General features: G+C 54.5%; 2 protein-coding genes across 2 annotated transcripts; both read right to left on the reverse strand.

Annotated features, from left to right (window-relative positions):
* Window positions 1–13,002: 13,002 nt before the first annotated feature.
* LOC142440470 (uncharacterized) lies at window positions 13,003–13,692 on the reverse strand. Its single transcript, XM_075542894.1, is given in 1 exon segment — window positions 13,003–13,692. A coding segment is annotated over 1 exon segment (690 nt).
* Window positions 13,693–18,571: 4,879 nt separating this feature from the next.
* Window positions 18,572–19,306, reverse strand: LOC142440471 (uncharacterized). Its single transcript, XM_075542895.1, has one exon. It carries the CDS (start codon window positions 19,304–19,306, stop codon window positions 18,572–18,574), a length of 735 nt encoding a protein of 244 aa, XP_075399010.1.
* Window positions 19,307–20,905: the final 1,599 nt, after the last annotated feature.

Raw genomic sequence — 20,905 nt, forward strand, 5'->3', positions numbered from 1 at the left:
ATTGCCCTTATGGCCAATGATCCTAATAAGCATCCTTCCATGGGCATGTTGGCCATTTGTATATCTTCTTTAGTGGAATTGTTTAAGTCCTTTGCTTCTTTTTTTTTCTTTCCCCTTTTGTTTGTGTTATCTGTCTTGTTGTTAAGTTGAGGGGACTCTTCTTTACACATTCTGGAGATTAAATCTTTTACAGATACCAGGAGGCTTCAAGAAGGTCATGGGACAAAGACATAATGGGGCTTTCCCATGAGCTTTTCGAAGCTCCTTCTTCTTCGGTTCCACCACTTGGTCTCCCAATCTGTGGGCAGCACTCCACCCTGTTCAAGTCCTTTGTTGGACAAGAGTTTCTCATTTTGATGGAATCTAACACGCTCCACTCTGTTTGTTGTGTGCTTCCCGGGTCGCATCTGAGAATCCGTGGTTAAAAATGCTGCCCCAGATCCAGGCCCGTAAGCTGGCAGCCCTGCTCCATTTGGAGTCAATTTGTGCGCGCCATTCAAGGCACGGTAGTGGGTCTCACTGCACAACGGCCATTACCAGGGTCTGATGGTTCCCAGCTGACGTTCGTCTTCGCTCTCCTGAAGAGGCCGGTGACCACCTGCCCGTAGAACGCCAAATGAATTCCAGATTTCTCTCCATTCAAATTGTTGAAAGGACGCTGGGCTCTTTATTGCTTTATCCCCAGGAATAGTCACATTTACAATCTGTGCCGCCTCCATCGGCATGTGGCGCCCCTTGACCTTGGGAGACCTGTAGAACCCAGTCCAGTGACCTGCCGTGGCTTCTCCAGCTGAAGCCCCGCGGAGGGAGCGTGCACGGGCACGGGCATGGGCACAAAGCGCCCCTTCGCTCCGGACACCTTCCCCCAAACCGCTCTTATCTTTCTCCTCCCTCTCATTAGCTGCTTCCTCTAAGGACTGACTTCCCCACCGAGGGAAATTCCTGAAACCCAACAGTTGACAAACCCACACACACTTCGGGAGGGCTGGGCACCCAACGAAAAGCCCTGGGCGTTGGCCCGGCCCCTCGCGGTGACGGCCCCCGCCGCCGTGCGCCCCCGCCGTGCGCCCCAGGAGAGCGCGGGGACGTCCCTGCCGCCCAGCCGCCGGCCCTCCCCGGCGGGTCCCGGGCGTGAAAGTCTCGGTAGGCAGCTGCCCGCGGAGGCTGTGACGAAGCGGAGAGCGCCAGAGGAGAACAGGTTCTCTTAAGTTTCTCCCGCTTCCCGCCAGCGCCAAGCTGAACGATCTATTTCTGTCTTTCCTTTGGGAAAAATGCACGTTGCCAATGACTAATCCCAGCCCGTGCAAAGATTGCTATCAACTGTCACCTGCAGGGCGGCGGGCGCAGCGGAGGCAGAGCAGGGTAATGAAGAGATAAAGTGGTGCGTCGCTGCCCTACCTACTTCCCCCTGCGCAGAGCCACTAGGAGGCTCCCCGACAGCCAAGGCCTTCTCTGTGCTTGCCCCAGAAATGTGGCCTGCGAAGTGACCATCTGGGGCCCCACGGCCGCCCCGGGAAGGGCCAAATTAGGTATCTGCGGAGCAGCCACCTCCCTGTGGGACGGAGCCCCTGAATGGAGCTCAGGACCCCGGCCTCTCATGTCTGCGCTGCTGACACGGTGTTTTGCGCTCCTGTGCCTGGTGACCCCAGGCCACAGTGCACAGCGATGGGAGCCCTGCACAGGTAAGGTGGGAATGGATGGGGGCAGGGGCACTGGGGACAGTCAAGCAGGGGAAGGAATTTGTAACACTGGTTCAAGGACATAGGATGCTTAAGGACTCCTTTCAAACACCAGTAGTTAAAAGCATTCCCCCCCCCCTCTCTGGGAGACAGGTAGAGATGAGAGACAACTGTGGACAAGGGGCAGGCAAGGATGGAGGTGGACAGAGGTGGACATGCGGAGGGGTGGGGAATAGCTCAGGGTGAGGGGCAGGTGGGAGTGAGAGGTAGAGGAAAGAGACAGGTAGAGAGGTAGGGGCCAGGTAGGGGTTGGAGACAGGTTGTCATAGAAAGGTAACCTGCAGGTGGGGACAAGCAGCGGGTGAGGGACAAGCAGAGTTGGGAGATGGCTTGGGGTGAGCGACAGGGAGAAGTGAGAGGCATGGAGGAGACAGGTAGCGGTGGTAGGTAGAGATGGGGAACAGGTAGGGGTGGGGGACAGAGAGGGTAGGACTGCAGTGTGGCCCAGATTAAAGAGAGCAGCAGAGGCCATCACAATAGAAAAATAGTTCTTTAAAATGCTCCCAGGGTGGGGACTCATTTCAAAGAGTTAACCCGCCATGATCTGCGGTCTTTCACATGTGCTTACCTGCTTGGCCTTCCTGGGGGAACAGCTTACACCTGCTTTAGGAATGAAGTCTCTGCAGCCCCTTCCTTCCCCTGTAAACGTGATGGCAATGGGCTTCTTCCTGGCCTTGACAGAGAGCCCTGGGTGATCCCTAAGGTCATTGGTGGCACCGAACCTGCAATTAGCAGAGCAAGGGGCTCCACTAGGTCTGGGAGCCCTGGCTAAGGCTGTATGTCTAAGGGAGGGCACGTGCCTTGGGCGCTGTTCGCCGTGGAAGTTTCCATTGCCTGCCTTGAGAGGTCGTTCAGAAGTGAACAGGAATAGTTTCACATTCGAGAGCCTCCACGGGTCAAGTCAGAGCTGATTGATGGCAGTGGGTGGGTTTTTATGGGTCACGGAAGGAGCCCCAGTGGCACCGTGGTTGAAATGCTTGGCTGCTCACCAAAAGGTCAGTGGTTCGAACCCACCAGCTGCTCTGAGGGAGAAAAACGTGGCAGTCTTCTTCCATAAAGATTTTAGCCTCTGCAACCCTCTGGGGACAGGTCTACTCTGTCCTATAGGAGGGGCATTATGAGTCAGAAGGCACTAGCTGGCAGTGAGTTTGGCTTGGGTTATGGGCCCAGGCTGACTGTGTGACCCTGCTCTGCTGAGTGTAGAAAGAAGAAAGGAACACATCACAGACCAGGTTCCTTCTGTGAAAGCAAGGAAGGTGCCTGGTGATGTCACGGAGGGTTAGAAAGCATTACGTAGGGGATGAATGAGCCTGACTGTGCTTTTGAGCTGAGGCTATGTCAAAGTGATCTGAAGGGTGGGCGACTGGGACAGGGCCCAATCTTCTGTAGCTGCACCGCTGGGGTTTCTGGAGCGAGGAGATTTTTGGCGATGAGACTGAGTCCCATCTTTTAAAAGACTGTGCCCGTGTTTCTGTGCCGAGATTGTATCTAGCAAACCAAGGAGTAGAAAACATGCTCGCACGAGGTAGACAAGGCAACTGGGCCTGTGGTTATGTTGGCCTTGGGCTTGTCTATAGAGCTGGGACTGGGTCTTCAGTGGCAGTGAGGAAATTAGTTGATATGTTACGCTTGTTTGATGTGGAAATGACTCGTTGCTTGGTTCTCTGTAGCAGGGGGATGGCTCTCCTTTGTTCCTGGCCAGAACCCTCTGCTCTGGGGCCACTTGGTTTCCTAATATGACCAAGAGTGACCCAGGGTGAACTGAGTTGGGATCACCTACCTGCATGGGCCCCCAATCCCGGGGCACAGACTGGGGGTGTGAGGGACCCGAGAGGCGCTGGAGTTGACGCTGCGGGTGGATGTCTTGGAAAGGTGGAAAGCCTTAGCTAACCTGGGAAAGGTAGGTAAGCGAGACTGCTGCACCTGCCTGGAGTGGCTTTCTGGGAATGGACTGCTTCTGTAAACCAGCTGAGCATAAGCTCAGCTTGTCAAGCGGAGAATCTGTGGCCTCCAGGAGAGGAAGGCCCAGGGGGGCAGCCACTTTCCTTCCTTCCCCTGCCTGGAAACACGCTCGCAGTGTCCGGGCCCCGGCCTCAGGGGCAGCTGGCTGTGCCCAGGCGAGCTGCAGTCATAAGCACACAGTGCTCCTCCCTGGCAGGGGATGAGTCACAGACATGTACTTTCATGTTCCCCTCAGCTCTGGGAACAGAATAAACCCGCATAATAATAATAAAGGTTATTTATAAAGCCCGCCCCCTCTCCCCTGAAGGTACTTTGCAAATAGTTAAAAGATGACCCAGTTATAAATACCATGAACCAGGAGGAAAGATAAAAGTCAAGTAAATAATATTGAACTCGATTTGGAATGCTTCCAAGGAACTTGCATAATGGCCAGTAAGGATTTTAGGTCGTTTGAAATAAGTCACTTTGATTCCATTCAAATGTGAAAAGCATGTGGATTGACACTGCAGGATTACGTGTGTGTATGTGTGTGCGTTGGGGTGTTGGTGGTGTTGAATTTCACTTGATTTAGGACCCTGTTCCTTGAGTTTAGCCACTGAAACATGTGTGAAGTCGCTGGAGCCCTAGAGTTGGCCCTGATGATCCCAAGGTTTGAAGGCCCCGCCTACCAGGCCTGGCCTGGAGCCTGTGACCACAGACGACACTCCAGCACGATTTGGTGACATGCTGTGGCATGTTGTTCATAGGCACTTGTGTGCATGCTGGAGCCCCCCTGCAAGGTGCAGTGCAGCGCTGGGGAGGAGGCCCAGCTGTGACAGCTGCTGTGAGTTGCTGCTGAATCAACTCTGACTCATGGTGAACCCAGAGCCGGGCGACGAGATCTTGCCCGCTCCTGCGTGTACCTTCTTCACGATCAAGTCCTGTGCCGTGGCCGCTGTGCCTTTTAACTGACGGGGTTGTTCTTCCAGCACTGTGGCAGTGGTGATCTGTAGGGTTTTCATGGGCTGATTTTCAGAAGTAGATTGCCAGACTTTTCCTCCTAGTCACTTGGAAGCCTAGTCACTGTGGGTGACCCGGCTGGAAACATCACTGGCAGAACTTTCAGAATTACAGCATAACAAATGGACCCATTGGCCTTGGGTACCATACCATAGGGTCCCATGTCTCTGTTTTCCCTGGCTGGACCCCACCTCCTATTATTTGGATTGGAACTAAGGTCTCGGTCAGGCTCTGGGGAACCTGTGGGTTGGGATTCTCGTATGTCCCCAGTCCAGGGGAGAAAGGAGGAAGGAGAAGAGACCATGACTTCCTACCCTACTCCGAGAGTCTGCAGTGATGGTGGATGCGGCTGGAGCGAACCAGGAGATGAGGACAGATGAGACATGGTTGATATGGCCAAGGCTGGGGAGGAGGGGGGACATCATGTCTGGGTGCCTCATGAGCATCCTTACCCTAGTGGGGACACAGGAGTGGAGAGGCAAGGAGGGAGGCCTGGGCTAGGAAGAGAAGGCTTCTTCAGAAAGCAACAACTGTTTCCTAGATGGATGTAGTGGGCATGGGGCCTGGAGAGGGGACTTACATGCCTGGAGAGGGGACTTACATGCAATAGTTACCACATTGCAGACTCCCCCGCACCTCTTATACTTGAGTGCTGCTGACGGGTTGCCCGTGGGGAAATTGGGGGTGTTTGATTGCTGGCTGGTGGCAGAGCCCACTGAGGGTGTGAGGCCCAGAGCTGGCCCTTGCATAGGTATGCCTGGAGGTGGCGAATCCTCAGGGTGACCCCTACAGCCAAGTTGGACAGTGTGAATAGTCCGGGTCAGGAGGCAGGGTGGGCAGATGGTCACCTCGCAGCTCAGCCTGGATGCTCACATCTGGCCTGCCTGCCTGCAGAGTCTCAGGGCCAATCTGACACATAGCCTTGAGCAGCCTGGACAGGGTCTCCCAGTGGCAGGCCTGCCCTCTCCTCTGACAGCCTTCGGCTGTGCTGCGATGAGAAGACTGTGCTGTGATGGCTGGAATCCTTCCAGCTTCCATAAGCAGCCCAGAATGCTGGGATGCTGTCTGCTTGAGGGAAGTGCTTGGTGTCCTATGGTGGTGGTGGGGGGCGGGGGATGGCATGGTGGACCATGTTCTCCACCTGGTTTCCAGGCAGAGAGCACAGTATATGGAGGGTGGGGATGATGTGGGGCTGGTGGAGGGGGCCCTGCAGCCTGCCCAAGACCCTCAGCTCTGCCAGGATCTCCACATTCCCTGGGCTGGGGCTCCAGGGGGCTCTGGGGGGCTGGACAAGGGGTAGGCATGGGCCCCTGGGGCAGGAGGCACACCTCCCACCTGTCTGTCTGAGGACTGCCAGGACACCAGTCTGACTCTGTCTCTTCTTCCATTGCGTCTTCATCATTTGGGGGGAGCTGCTGCCTAGGTCTGGGGGTTGCTTGTGAGTGTCACCTGTTAACCAAGGGGAGTTGGGGGTGGGGCGGTCCCCCAGCACTCAGGACTTCTATGACAATGCTTCAAATCAGCCTCTTCACTCCCACCTGCATTCCAGTCTTGGCTGGGCATCAGTTATCATGCACAGTGCGGGAACCACAGGCCAGAGGTGCCCCCCCCCACCCCAGGTGTCACTGCCAAGTGCTAGCTCTGGCCGACACTCTCCAGTGGGGAGGGGGCCTGAGAGGGAATGTTGGCAAGAGTGGAAGGTGGGAAGGGTAGGCCAGTGTATGAATGGGATGTGGTCATCCCTGGACCGGACCTCTGCCTCTATCCCAGCAACCAGAGACAGTGATGAGGAGGTGACAGGACCAGGCAGTACCTCTTTGCTCATGGGGATGAGCAAGCTGCCTGTCCCGTGAGGAGCATCCTTTGCAAACATTTTGGGGATGGGGGGGCCCTGTGGACTGCTCCCAGGAATTCTCCCCTTGCCCATTGTCCCTTGGGCCTCACCAAAAGGGACTCCGTGGAAATGTGGAATCTACTCCTCTGTGAGGGCCTAGAGAGGCTCCTGACAAATGCCACTTTGGAACCGTGTTTCTTCTTAGAGGCTCAAGATGCACACGATTAAACCCCAGCAACCGGTTTTTCATCATGAGCTCAAGTACCACAAACACAGGTGGTGGAAGGTGGTTCTTCAGGGCTGAATTTCCCCCCTCCCAGTCTGGGCCTTAAGCACTTAGTGTAGAAGTGTGAAAGTGGGAGTGGTCTCAAGGCTTCCAGGCCATGCTCAAATAGGGTCTAACTTAGTGCCCCATTTTTTTTGCTCCCCCCTACACTCTGCTTCCCCTGGCTTCTCCCCTCCTAATCTCTCTTGAGCCTCCCCACCTCTTTCTAGGCCTCTCACCTTTCTAACCCTTCTCCCCTTCGTTCTCCCCTCCTCTACCTCCTCTCCCGCCCCCTCTGCACCGGCACTGCTCTCCCATCTTCTGGTGAATCCTGAGCTCGCTCTGAGGGGAGAATGGGGCACAGGTGGCTGTCCATGGGCCTGTCCACTTCTGTCTACTTGGCTGAGCCATGGAGCACAGAGGGCTGTGGTCCTCTTTGCTTATCCCTGTGGTCCTGGCTCTGCCCAGGCCATTCTAGCCCTCTGCCCCTACTAGAAGGAACAGCCCAGGCTGCAGGCTCTTGGGGTGGGTGGCAAGTGCTTACTTGAAGGTCAGAGCTTGTAGTCTCCCTGTGCTCAAACCCTGGGAGGAACCTTCATTTGGGATCTCTGTAAAGGTAGGCCAAGGAGCAGAGGGGGCGGGGAACTTCTGAGGGCCGCTGGCAAATACAATCTACAGAGCTTGTCGGAGAAAACCGGAAAACCAAACTCACTGCCCTTGAGTCTACTCAGAGTCCTGGTGAGCGTATAGCACGGGGTAGCACTGCCCCGTGGGGTTCTGAGACGAACTCTCTATGAGCATCAAAGCCACATCCTTTTCCGAGAGGCTGGCATTAAATGGGCAGAGGACGAGAAGGTGCGACAGTGAGAGAAATACTGATCACTTAAGGAAGGGAACCCTGGGGTTGGTTTGCAGCCTGGGGGCTTCCGGACCCTAGGTTCCAGCCCCCAGAGGGGAGGGCCCGTTCCCCAGCCGTGGCACCTCTGCCAGTGCCACCAAAGCCCTGACTCCAAGAGCCGGTGGCCCTGTGCACCTCACTGCATGTAACTTTGACTTTCTAATCCGCAAAATGGGTGGGTGGGGGCGCTAGGTGACAGGGACATGTGATAACAGGTTAGAGGGGAACTTGGGGAAGCCTGTCCCAAGTCAACAAGGATTGTGCAGGGCGATTCATATTGCTCCGGAGGCTTCAGTGTCAGTGTGGAAGTGCGGGGCTGGGGGCGTGGGGGGGAGCTGCATCTGCGTCAGGGGGGGACAGGGCGGGGGATGTGCGCACGTGTGCTTGAGTGAAGACAGGGGTATGCGCACGCGCGCGTCCACACGGAGAAACACCTGGGCGGCTCTTGACCGGGGTCACCAGCGCTATCTCACGTCCGTCCTTCTTTTCGTTCCTGTTTGTCTTCTGGAGGGTCTGCGGCAGCCCTGTTTGGCATTTCTGCACGGAAGGGAAAGGCGATTCTGCACGGCCACCGGCGGCCGGCTCAGCAGCCCCACCTGGCGCACGGTCTGGGTGGGCGCAGTGCCCCCTCCCCGCCCCCCCCTCCCCCCCCCCGCCCTCGGGGCCAGGGGCCGTGGAGCCCTTTTTGCCAGGGTGGAATTAGAGACCTTGCCGAGGCTGGGCTAAAGCGGCGCCGCCAGCTCCGTTGTCCTCGGGGGACTCGTGTCCAGGCGTCCGTGCATACTTTCAGGGGTCCCCGTGAATGCGCGCGGGAAGCCCTGAACCCCCACTCTTTCCTGACCGAGGAGACGCGGCGTCTCCGAACGCCAGGCGGAGGCCAAGCGTCCTGCCAGCCAGGGCATCGCCAGCAGTTTCCGGCTTCCCGCCTGCGCCCCAAGCAGAACCTGCGGATGTCTGGGGGCTGTGTGCGACCCCACCTGCACAGGGAGGGCGGCAAGGAAAGCGGCAGGGCCATTGCTCTGCGCGTTTGCTTTGGAACACTGCTCCCGGGGACGTTCGTTCAAGTGATTCCCTTTGGGATCTGGTCCGGTACCCTTTGCGCTGCCTGTGAACCTTTTTCTGAGGAGGGATCTCAGGCTTCCGCACGCGGATGGTTGGCGGGCGGAGGGAGGAGACTCCAGTCCACAGCCGTCTCTGGAAGGGAATGGCAGGCAGGAGGGAGGGTGCTACAGGCACAGAGGCAGAAAACTGGCCCTGTATGTGGGGTGGGAGTGGGGGGCAGAGGTGTGTGTGGGGACGGGTAACAGGACCTTGATTTCTGTCCTTCCCCCTCAAGGTGGGATTCCAGGGAGGGAGCAGCATGGCAGGGGCTGCCCTCTGGTAGAAGGAGAAGGGAGGGGTCAGGAACCCTTCTGCCTTGAGGGGCATGGCAAGGATCTCACATGTGTCAGTTACGCCGCTCCACAGGGTTTCCCAGGGCTGACTTTTTGCAAGCATCTCGCCAGGCCTTTCTTCTTAGTAGCCTCGGAGTGGACTCAAACTTCCAACTCTTAGGCTAGCAGCCACGGTCTTTAACCGCAAGCTCAGCAGTTCGAAACCAACAGCTGCTCCAAGTGAGAGAGACCCGGCTTTCTACTCCCATAAAGAGTTACACCCTCGGCAACCACAGGGTTGACTGGATGTCAGTAAGTCAGCGAGAGCAGCCCTTGTGGAGCTGTTGGGCAAGGACCGGACTGCTAACCAAAAGGTCAGGGGTTCAAACCCACTGGCCTCTCCTAGAGAGAAAGATGAAGCCGTCTACTAAAGTAGAGATGTTCAAAGCTTCCGACATCCTTCGTAGGGTCACTGCAAGCCGACTTCGTGCGCTCAGTGGTTGGTATGCGGAAGGGAGCACGTGGGCCGCTCTGGTGACCCTGTCTGTCGGAGAGGCGACACCGCAGACACCATCTAGAAAACATTTTGTGTATTGTTTCAGCAGAAAGGTGTTTTTCATAACGTATCCCTGTTGTCAGTTTAACAAGAAAACATTTTTTGTGTATCGACCCATTTATGAGGCCGAAATTGTGCTAACTGACTCTTTGACAAGCTCTCCGGTCGACCCGTCTTTATCCCCGGTTACAACGCTGCTGCAAACCGCACGCGGGCCTCTGCCGGCCGGAACCGCATGCTGTGCCACGGGCTTTGTGGCCGTCAGTGTTCTCACAGCCATGGTCTTGGCGTTTTATCTACCATGCGGTGGTAAGTAGTTTTCATGGGCCTATAGCAATAACTTTTTATTTTTAAAAATCGTTTTATTAGAGGCTCATACAACTCAGCCCAATCCATACATACATCAATTGTGTAAAGCACATTAGTACATTCATTGCCCTCATCATTCTCAGAACATTTGCTCTCCACCTAAGCCCCTGGCATCAGATTCTCATTTTCCCCCCTCCCGCCCTGCTTCCCGCTCCCTCCTGAACCCTTGATAATTTATAAATTATTTTGTCATATCTTTTTTTTATCCAGTAGAGCCCCAATGTTTTTATTGTATTTTTAAAAACATTTTATTAGGGACTCATACAACTCTTATCACAATCGATACATACATCAATTGTATAAAGCACATCTGTACATTTTTTGCCCTCATCATTTTCAAAGCATTTGCTCTCTACTTAAGCCCTTTGCATCAGGTCATCTTTTTTCCCCTCTCTCCCTGTTCCCCCTCCCTCATGAACCCTTGATAGTTTATAAATTATTATTTTGTCATATCTTTCCCTGTCCGGCGTCTCCCTTCACCCACTTTTCTGTTGTCCGTCCCCGAGGGAGGAGATCACATGTAGATCCTTGTAATCGGTTCCCCTTTTCTAACCCACCCTCCCTCTACCCTCCCAGTATCGCCCCTCACACCTTTGGTCCTGAAGGGATCATCCGCACTGGATTCCCTGTGCCTCCAGCTCCTATCTGCACCAGTGTACATCCTCTGCTCTGTCCAGACTAACTTTTTATTGGGAGGAATGAAGTGCTAATTAAAGGAAAAGAACGATTTAAAAAAAGGCCTCCATTCAGTTATTCATCATGTTGCAACTGGTGACGTCATTCAATGTAGAGCGTTTGGACGAAGTGATTCTGTTTGTATTTATATAAACTTAGGAAAGGATAAGTTTTAAGCCATTTCCAACTGGATCACGTACCAGTCAATGATTAAAGTGGGTAAGAAATGGAGGGGGAGCGGGGAGGGAAGGGGAGGGAAAAAAGGGAAAATGAGCTGATTCCAGGAACCCAAGTGGAAGGCGAATTTTGAGAATGATGAGGGCAACGAATGTATAAGGGTGTTTTACTCAATTGTTGTATGTATGGATTGTGATAAGAGTTGTATGAGCCCCAATAAAATGATGTATTAAAAAATGGGTAAGAAACTGTGCACACAGAGGATGCCGTTTGGTCTGTTCACAGGGGAGGTCTGTTCACAGGGGAGGTCTGTGGGCGGGGGCCACAGTGTCACCCACCCTCCGGCTGGCTCCGGAGGAACTCTGCCCAGATTTCAGCTGAAATAGAGAAAAGAGGAAACGTAGGTTCAGAATTTGGATCTAAAACTACTGCTTTGCTTTAGACAACACGGTCGTGATCCTCCTGCCACCTTGGGTCCCTCCATGGTGAGGGTGCTGTGAGTCCACCAATCCAGCCGTGGGCTCCTCTTTCCTGGAGTGATGGACCAGCGGGCAGGCGTTCGACCTGCCTTGGCACAGCCCTCTGCTTTCCTGGGTGGAGAACAGGAAGTCTCCCTCCAGGCCTCTGGAAAGATGGAGCCAGGGATGTGGGGCCCTACGGAGATGCTCTCAGTACATCCATTTTCTGGGTCTGACCTGCCCATCCACCTGTCTTTGGACCTTTCTTTTGGCGGGGAAGGGGCATGTGTGATAGTACTGGAAGGTCTGTCCACTCAGACACCCCGAAACCTTGAGTACATTCTCAGAGGGCCCTAATCTGAAGGTGACCCCTGAGGCTGCACCTTTTGACGATGGCTGGGGGTGAGGGAAGGAGTCTGGTCGCTCAGTGGCCAGCGGTTGGAATCCACCAGCTACTCCAGAGAAAGATGTAGCCGTTTGCTCCCACAGCCCTTAACCCCCACGAGGCAGTTCCACCTGGAGTCGGGTTTGACCCCAAGGCAGTGAGCTTCATTTGAGACATTTGAGGAGGACCGGGGTGGTAGGGTGCACCATGCCTCAAAACTGTGGGGTGCAGGCAGGCAGGGGACCATAGGGTGAGAGGTGGGTGTGGGAAGCTTGTGGCTCCAGGCCACCTGGAGGTCCCTTCTGGAGACCTTCTCAGACTGAGATCATCCCCCCAAGGAGACACAGTCCTGGACCTTAGATCTCATGGTGTGGACTCCCTGCCATTCTTTGGCCTCTTTCTCACCGATTCCCATTACGCCAAGCCGGACTTTGGAGGGCATTGCTTCTAAACTGTTGGCTGGGCAAGGTGGAGGGCATTTAAATAAGACACTCAGGTTCAAGGACCATGGGAGATTCAGGTGACTGGTATGGAGGCCCTCCTGGATGGCTGAGGCCGGGGAGCCCCAGCCCAGCCGCCTCCTCACATGGGGGAAGATGTCCCCTGACCTGGGAGAGTTTGGCCTGGGGACAATGGGACCCTCTCAGTCATCCAAATCCAGTCCACACCAAACAGTGGCCAGGGAGCCACCCAGAGCTCTGGCTGCAGGAGCTGTGGGGCCACAGGGACACGTGGAGTGGCCCTGAACTCAATACCATGTAAAGCTGTGCGAAGTGGTTCATCTCCAAGGTGTCTCTAATGAGAGGTCTCTTGGCTCCGAGGACCAGGATGGAGAATGAAACATAAACTGAGGGACAGGACCCATCAGAGTCAAAAGGCGACTTTATTTTTTCTCAGTGCAGGATGTGTATCTGGAGTGAGAAAGGGGTGGGGGGTGGGGCTGCTAGGTCAGGAAACAAAGAGCTATAGGAAGGGCCCAAAGAGATGCAGAGACCCCTGAGGCTGGCTACAAGATGGTGCAGGGGCCGGAGTAGGTAGCCATGGCTACTACAGCATTCTGGGATACTTCCTTGCCCACAAAATGGTTTGGTGATATCGCACATGTTTCGGTGTGCTGAGCTGTCAGACGGCCTGAACTGTGTTTGTTGGGGTCTGAAGTCAGTTAGCCTTCACACTGAGACTTGGACCGAAACTTCACTGACTTAAATCCTGAAAGTGCTCTGTGGTCAGCATGGTGGGGTGGCTCCTATTACTCAGCTGGGCAGGGGAATCCTCCTAGTCAGCAGCAGGGCTGGTGGCCGGATGAGGAGCTTTAGCAGACCAGGATGGAGCAGAGGCTGCAGAGCAGGGACATACAGGAGGAACATCTTCAGCATGAAGGGGTGCAGGTAGGGGCCTAGCAACAAGTGGGGGCTGAGCAGGAGGTAGCCCCACAACAGGCAGGCACACAGCTAATGGGTGTGCAGCAGACAGGAGTACAGCAGACTGGCTTGCAGCAGACAGGAGTACAGCAGACTGGCTTGCAGCAGACTGGCTTGCAGCAGACAGGTGTACTGCAGACTGGCTTGCAGCAGACAGGTGTGCAGCAGACTGGCTTGCAGCAGATGGGCGTACAGCATGCAGTCTGGCAGCAGGAGGGCCCGCAGGAGCTGGTGCAGCCTGATTGGCAGGGGCTGGCCCCACAGCTCACAGGACTGCAGATGAGGGTCAGGCAGGAGGCTGGGGCACAGCAGGAAGACTGGCAGCAGGAGGGGGCACAGCAGGTGGCAGCACAGCAGGAGGAGGACTGGCAGCAGGAGGAGGTGCAGCAGGGAGGCTCACAGTAGCTCTCTGGGCAGTCATCCACCTCCCAGGAGGGACCAGTACGAGCACTGGGCATGCAGACATGGCTGCCATAGCTCCTGGGCATGTAGACTCGGCTACCATAGCTCCTGTCGCTGGAGCAGATGGACCTGGTAGACCCAGCTGGAACACAGGTCCTGGAGCAGCAGGTGTCAGCCATGGTGGGTGGGAGGAAGTGAGCTGAGAGGAGAGTATGAGTGAGGAGGGTGTGAGTGTGATTGTGTGAGGAGCTCTGGGCTGTAGGGGTTTTATATCCCTCTGTGCTGTGTGTTGTCCCAACAAAGACTCCCAGATGCCCTTCCTCTTCCTGGTTGATGTCCAAGACAGTTCCGGGATCACTCATTAGGGTGGTTTATTTTTCCTGAAGATGCTGCCTAGCTTTAAAAGTCCCAGTGGTTTGGGGGCCTATCCCTATGAGGGTCAAGAGTTGGCAGGGTGGCCAAATGGGTGGGCCAGATGAGGGGTGAGTAGGGTGCCCCAGTGGTTCCAGAGCTGGGTCTCAGAAGCTTGCGGGAGCTTTTGTAGGCAAGAATGTTTCTGATTCCCGCTGTCTCCTCTTCACCTGGGCTCACAGATGCCTACTCGTTTTTTACTTGGGTTGAGCCAGAGCTCTGTCCATGGCCTTGGCATACCTACCCAGGCCATTGCTCATGGATCCAGCCAGCAATCCCTTATGTGTGCTGGGCACTGCCAGGTGCTGGGACAAAAGTATGGTGCCTGGGCTCAGGGAGGGTGCCTCCCCTGGGGGAAGCTGGCAGGTACCCATGTATGCTTAAGATGAGGGGAGGTAATAGGCATGTGAAGGAGGCACAGGTGGAGCTGGTGGAGGCAGCAGGTGCCTGTGGCCGGCCCCAGACTTCAGAGTAGAGGACACTTGAACCGCTGGTGGGCTGGGAGGCTGGGAGTTTCAGTTCCTGTCATTGTCTCAATGGTATTGAAATTGAAATCAGAATACTCGGGAGTGATGAAAGCAATGCTTATCATTCACAGTCGTCTCAGTTTCCTGTGGCTGCTGTAACAAATGAGTACAAATGGAGTGGTTTAAAATCAGAGGAAAGCTGGAGACCAGAGGTTCAGAATCAATATCACTGAGCCCAAATCAAGGTGTCAGCAGGCAAGAGCATCTCGTGGCCCCAGGCGCTCATTGGCTTGCAGCTGCACCACTCCAGTCTTGGCCTCCCTGGTCACATCATTTGCTCCTCTTCTCTGTGTGTGCCAACTCTGCTTGCCTCTTATAAGGACATTTGTACATTTAATCACATCTACAAAGTTCTCTTTACGCATGGAGGGTCACCATCACAGGTTTTAGGGATGAAGCTTTGGCTATCTTCTAAGGGAAATTACTTAAGCCATGGTATTCTCAGACAGCTAATACGCAGGCAAAAGCCGGGCAATGAGAAGGAAGCCTGAATAATTGACACATTTACAGTAAATTGTGGTGCTGCCGAGGAAAAGATAGTATGTCCACATACGACAACCTGCCAGAAGAACAGACGCATCTTAGAAGAAATACAACAAAGATGCTCCTTAGCAGTGAGGGTGGAGAGACTTTATCTCACTTTCTTTGGGCATGTCTTTAGGGGGTACCAATCGCTGGTATAGGATCATTGAAAAAGAAGGAGGGCCTAGTCTACACAGTGACTTGACACAGTGACTCGATGAGTTCAAGCACAGCAATGTTTGTGAGGATGGCATAGGACGGGACACTGTTTCCTTCTGCTGTATGTAAACATGCCACGAGTCAGCGCTGACTGGAAGGCACCTGACAATACCATTGTCGACAAGTCAAGGAACCCAGGGGTACTCATAACTATGGACCAGGAAGGAATTCACATCACGGAGAACTTGCTCTGAGTTGTTGTCCTGAACTATGAGAAACCTAATTTCTGTTTTCCAAAATCACGTGCTTGTGGTACCTCTGTTACAGCAGGGCTAGGAAACCAAGCCCCATAACATAAACAACACAATCAAAGCCCTTATCAAAATCTTGGAGGTGCTTTCTCCTGCCTGCAACACCTAGTGTCCACCTTCCCTATCACTTTTTTTCCCCGTCAGAATTTTATGTCTGTCACTCCATTGCCTTCGTGTCTGCCTGGTTCCTGCTGAGATGTGTGAGCCCACCCTTATTGGTTTTCTTCTGCAGGCAACTGTTCTCTTTTCTCGAGCTGCCCTCAGGGTCCTCCTCTTTTCCTTGGAATTGGAGAGTCTGATTATGATGTGTAGGACATTCTTCCTCTGGGACTACATAACTACTAAACACAAGAACATATCTGGATGTCTCTGTTCTCTTGACTCTTCCCAGTTATCCCAGACGCCTCTTACCAGCCCTTCAGGTTGAGAGACCAGGGATGGGGCATGGCAGCTGCCGCCCCCCCCCCGCCCCCCCCTAGGGCAGCTCCTTCCCAGTGCACCTTGCTCCTGGGTGAAGCATCGATGCTAGCCTCTCCAGCCAGTGCAACGGCAGTGCCCCGAAAGGAAGCTGCTGTTGTTTATGGCCCTCAAGGTGACTTCCACTCATGATGCCCCAAGTGTGCCAAGCAGAAGGCCTCCGAAGCAGGCTACCAGGCCTTTCTTCCAAGCCACTCCTGGGTGGGTTCAAACCGCCAAACTTTTGGCTAGTAGTTTGATGCTTAATTGTTTGTGCCATCCAGGCCTGACTTCTGGAAGGGGGAGTCCTCCTGAATTGCCAAGTTCTTCAGCATCTGTCTCCAGAATTGACTTCTGCAGGACCAAGGAGCCACTGTCTTCCTCAAAGAACTCTGGCAGGAGCCCACAGGCCCAGTCTTTCGGATGCATTGGTCCCGCGTGGCATTCCTATCTGAGCCAGCTGTTGGCAGAGAATGAAAGCTGGGGTCCATAGCTGAACCCACCAAGTTGATGTCACTCAGGTGTCATTTAGAAAACCAGGGTAGAGTCACAGATGGCCTGAGCTCTGGGAATGGTGATGCCACCAGGGCCAGTGACAGGCCCCAGTGTACCTGGTGGGAAGGAGGACATCTTTGGTGGCTGAGCCGCAGTGCCCAGGAACTAAGGATGAGGATAGAGGGAGAGTAACTGTAGGGGAGGGGCAGGGAGAGGAAGAAGCTAGTTCACCTCCACAGATGGCCACATTTGGGAGACATCTCAGGTGGTATAGGGCCTGGGGGCTGCTAGCTGGTTTGTAATAATCAGGTTACAGAAAACTGGGGCCAAAATCAACTTATTAAGTGTGGAAGAATGCTGGTTCCGGGGTTGATGAGGAAGAGGGCAAGGAAGAAGAGAGTGGGCAGGAGAGAATTGAGTGGGAAGGCGTTGGTAGGCCTGGCTCTACAGAGAAGGGCACAAGGCAGGGATGAGTAGGGACTGATGTGATGTCTGCAGGACCCCCTCAGGGCAGGCAGTAGGGGAAGAGGGGGTAGCAGTGGAGCCAAGGGCGACTTAAGGGAGCTTCCTCAGGTGGGAGCAGGGTGTTTATGAACCTGTCAGGTAGGAGTGGAGTTTAGCTTAATTCAGATTAGAAAAGACTTGGGGATACTTGCAGTCCAAGTAGAAGGTGTCTACAGTGGATTGAGTTATGACCCCAAATTCATGTCCACACAGACCTGTGAATGGCATGATCTCACTGGAAATAGATCTCTTTAAAAAACTTTTTATCGTGATTTGAGCAAAAGTATCCAGAGCCAATCATCAGTTTTACATCCAACAGTTTATAACACGTTTTGGTTCGACTTGTCCATTGCAAGCCCCTCCACGTGCCACTGCGCATCCTGCTTCCTCTCAGTGTTTCCTGTTCCCGTCCCTCCCTCTCTGCTGACCCTCTGGGCGTTGTCCTTGGGTAAAGGCTGCCCTTTGATCTTATTCTACCACAGGGGCGAGTCTCAGTTCCAGACCCCGATGATGGGAAAAGGGTCTTATGGATGAAATCCAGCTCCGATGAGGTCCTATCAGACGGAAGTGGCCTCTACATCCCACGAATTGTGTCCCTATTAGGAGAGGAGGATTTGACGACCCAGGGATACACAGAGGGGAGTCGGGCATGGGGAGGTGGAGGCAGGATTAGAGTAGGGTGGCTGCAAGCCAAAGAATGCCCAGGATTACTGGGAGCCACCAGAAACTGGGAGAGATCAGGTAGGGCCCTCCCCCAGAGCCTCCAGAGGGAACAGGACCCTGCGGACACCTTGGCGTTAGACTTCTAGCCTCCAGAACTGAGAGACTAAGTGCCTGGTTTATGGAACTTCTTCCAGTGGTCACAGGTCACTCCACAGTGCCGCAGGGAGTGAGGTTCTAGGTGAAGAAAGGTGGGGGGCTGTTTTCTGAGCACGAGGAGGAGGAACAGCCTTGGGGGGCTCTTGAGACTGGACCTCAGACTGGGCAGAGGGCAGAGCCCCTGTATCTGCTCCTCTCTCTGCCCCAGGAGACCCTGTTTCTGTGTCCTCCAGCAGCCCCTTCCTCACAGGTGCTGAGAGGACTCTTCAGAGAACCCCTGAGAGCAGTCGCCTGAAGTGTGCCTGGGACGGCACGCTTCACAGGGTGGCCTCTGAGAAGGGACCAGGGTAGCGGAACTAAAGGTGAGGCTGTTATGGTGTCCCCCATCCCAGGCACCAAACAGGCTTGGTGGGTAGGTATTGGACAGCAGGCTACTGCAGTGCGTGTCAGGGGGCTCTCTCGGGGAGGGTTGGGGAGGCATCAGGCTGTGACCAGGCATGGGGGGAATGGGAAACCACGTCTCCCACTGGTCCTAGATGCAACTAGATATGACCAGAGAAAGCAAAGCCTCATCCAGGTTGAGTGAGTTTATTAGTTTTCCAAGCAGATTCCTGGGGTGGACCCAGTTGATCCAGAGCAGCTCCCCAGGAAAGGAGACACTTTCCCCACCCTACCCCACGGCCAGTGCAGAGACCTGATGACCCCAGGCTCCAGGGAGAGGAGGTGGTGGATACAGGTATGTTGTCTAGAGCTGCAGAGAACCCCTCGTGGGCTCAGGGAAGGAAGGATCTGTCAGCCCATCTCTCCAATTGGTAAGAGGCAGTTCCTGAAGGCACCAGGGATGGCGTTCCCATTCAGCAGGACTTTTGGCCCCCACAGCAGGCTGGGCGGGGACAGGCAGGGCAGCAGAGCAGGGACATGGAGGAGGAGGCAGGGGCACAGCAGGCAGGTTTGCACACAGGTTGGCAGATGAGGGACATGCAGGAGGAGGGTTTGCAGCAGGAGGACCCACACGGAGAGGGCTGGCAGCATGAGGAGGATGAGCAGGGACCTGCCCCACAGCAGACGGGCACACAGCAGGCGGGCTTGCAGCAGACGGGTGTACAGCAGAGGGTCACACAGCAAGGGGAGAGTGTGCAGCAGGTGGGCTGGCAGCAGGAGGGCCCACAGGAGCTGGTGCAGGTTGATTGACAGGGGCTGGATACACAGGCCTCCTGGCAGCAGGGACTGGACTCACAGCTCACAGGGGTGCAGATGTAAGTCAGGCAAGGGGCCGGGGCACAGCAGGTAGGAGCACAACAGAGGGGGACATAGCAGGTAGGGGAGCAACAAGTAGAGGTACAGCAGGAGGGGGCACAGCAGGAGGACTGGCAGCAGGAGGGGACACAGCAGGTGGGGGCACAGCAGGAGGACTGGCAGCAGGAGGGGACACAGCAGGTGGGGGCACAGCAGGAGGAGGTGCAGCAGGAGGGCTCACAGTAGCTCTCAGGGCAGTCGTCCACCTCCCAGGAGGAGCCGGTGCAAGACTCAGGGGAACCAGGCAGGCAGACTAGGCTGCCATAGCTCAGGTCACTGGAGCAGATGGACATGGTAGGTGGGTGGGTGGGAGAAGGTGAGGTGGTAGAGGAGGAGGAGGTGGAGCAGGAGGAGGGGTGAGTGAGTGAGTGGATGGGTGAGTGAGGGTGTGAGTGTGAGTGTGTGTGTGAGGAGCTCTGGGCCTTTTATATCCCTCTGAGTTGTGTGTTGTCCCAACAGAGGGCCCCGGGGGCTTCTTTCCTGGTTTGGAGCAAACAGTCCCTCGAGGACACCCGTCATGGACCCACAACACACAGCCCAGCTCATAAAAGAGGAAGCCGTGCAAGGGGTGCTGCTTGGGGTGGGGATGTGTGGGGGAGGGAGGGAGCCCTCCTGCTCTTGGGACCACGGGGCGGCACCCCTGACTGTCATGTCTGACCTGCCTTCTGTGACGTCTTACTATCCTTTCACCGTTCAGTTGAAAAAGAGCCCATTTTGTCCCTCTGGCTCCCCCAAGCTCTTTATTCCGGGACGAACGCCTCTTTTGAATCCATAGCCTCCGAACAGCTTGGGAGCTGTCTTTATTTTCATTTTTGTGGTACATATGTCATCCCAGTTCTTGTTATGTGCCAGGAACCATTGAGTAGGTGCGTGAACACCTGACCAGTGATGTTTTGAGTATGCCCGTTTTACAGACAGGGACTGACCCACCACCAATCATCAAGTTGATGTCACCTCACAGCGACCCTCTAGAACAGGGTAGAACTGTCCCCGTGGGTTTCTGAGACATGGCATCTTACAGGAGTGCAAAGTAATCTTTCTCCTATAGGCTGGGATACTAAGGTGCAATTAAATACTGTCCATAGGGCGTCTGTAGGAGGCTGTTAACCACAAGGTCAACTTGAAACCAGCAGCCACTCTTGGAGAAAGAAGAGACTTTCATCTCCCATACGAGGTATAGCCTCTTTCAATGCACAGGGGTACAGATCAGAGCTGAAAACCCAGGGAATCTGGGACAGATGAACCCCTCAGGATCAATCATGAGAGGAGGGATACCAGGAGGGTAAAGGGAAGGTGGGGGGAGATAGGGGAACCGATCACAATGATCGACATATTAATGCCCTCCCAGGGAGACGGTCAACAGACAAGTGGGTGAAGGGACACAGTGGTTGGTGTAAGATATGAAAAATAATAATTTATAAAGTATCAAGAATTCATGAGGGAGGGAAGATGGGGAGGGATGGAGAAAAAATGAGGAGCTGATACCAAAGGCTCAAGTACAAAAAGAAAATGTTTTGAAAATGATGATGGTAACATATGTACAAAGGTGCTTGACACAATGGATAGATGGATGGATTGTATTAAGAGCTGTGAGAGCCCCCAATAAAATGATTATTTTTTTAAACAAGAGTTACAGTCTCAGAAACCCACAGGGGCCCTTCTACTGTGTCCTATAACGTGATCCTGAGTTAGAATGGATTCGACGGCAGTTGAGTTCAGTCCACTTTTTGAAAGGCACAAGCTAGCAGTGTCATCAGCTTGGAACCCAGCATGCTACATCTTTAACCACGTAACTCTGCTGCCCTAGAACAGAGACCCGCAGGACGTCAACCGGAAAACCCCCTTCCCAAACCAACAGCCAAAGCCCACTCCCGATTCTGTTAAAGTGGTGA

This window comes from Tenrec ecaudatus, chromosome 2, assembly GCF_050624435.1.
Source record: "Tenrec ecaudatus isolate mTenEca1 chromosome 2, mTenEca1.hap1, whole genome shotgun sequence".
NCBI classification, from domain to species: domain Eukaryota; kingdom Metazoa; phylum Chordata; class Mammalia; order Afrosoricida; family Tenrecidae; genus Tenrec; species Tenrec ecaudatus.

Excerpts from the sequence above, each read along its gene's own strand:
- LOC142440471 (XM_075542895.1), bottom strand. The coding sequence starts at position 19,306 with ATGTCCATCTGCTCCAGTGACCTGAGCTATGGCAGCCTAGTCTGCCTG.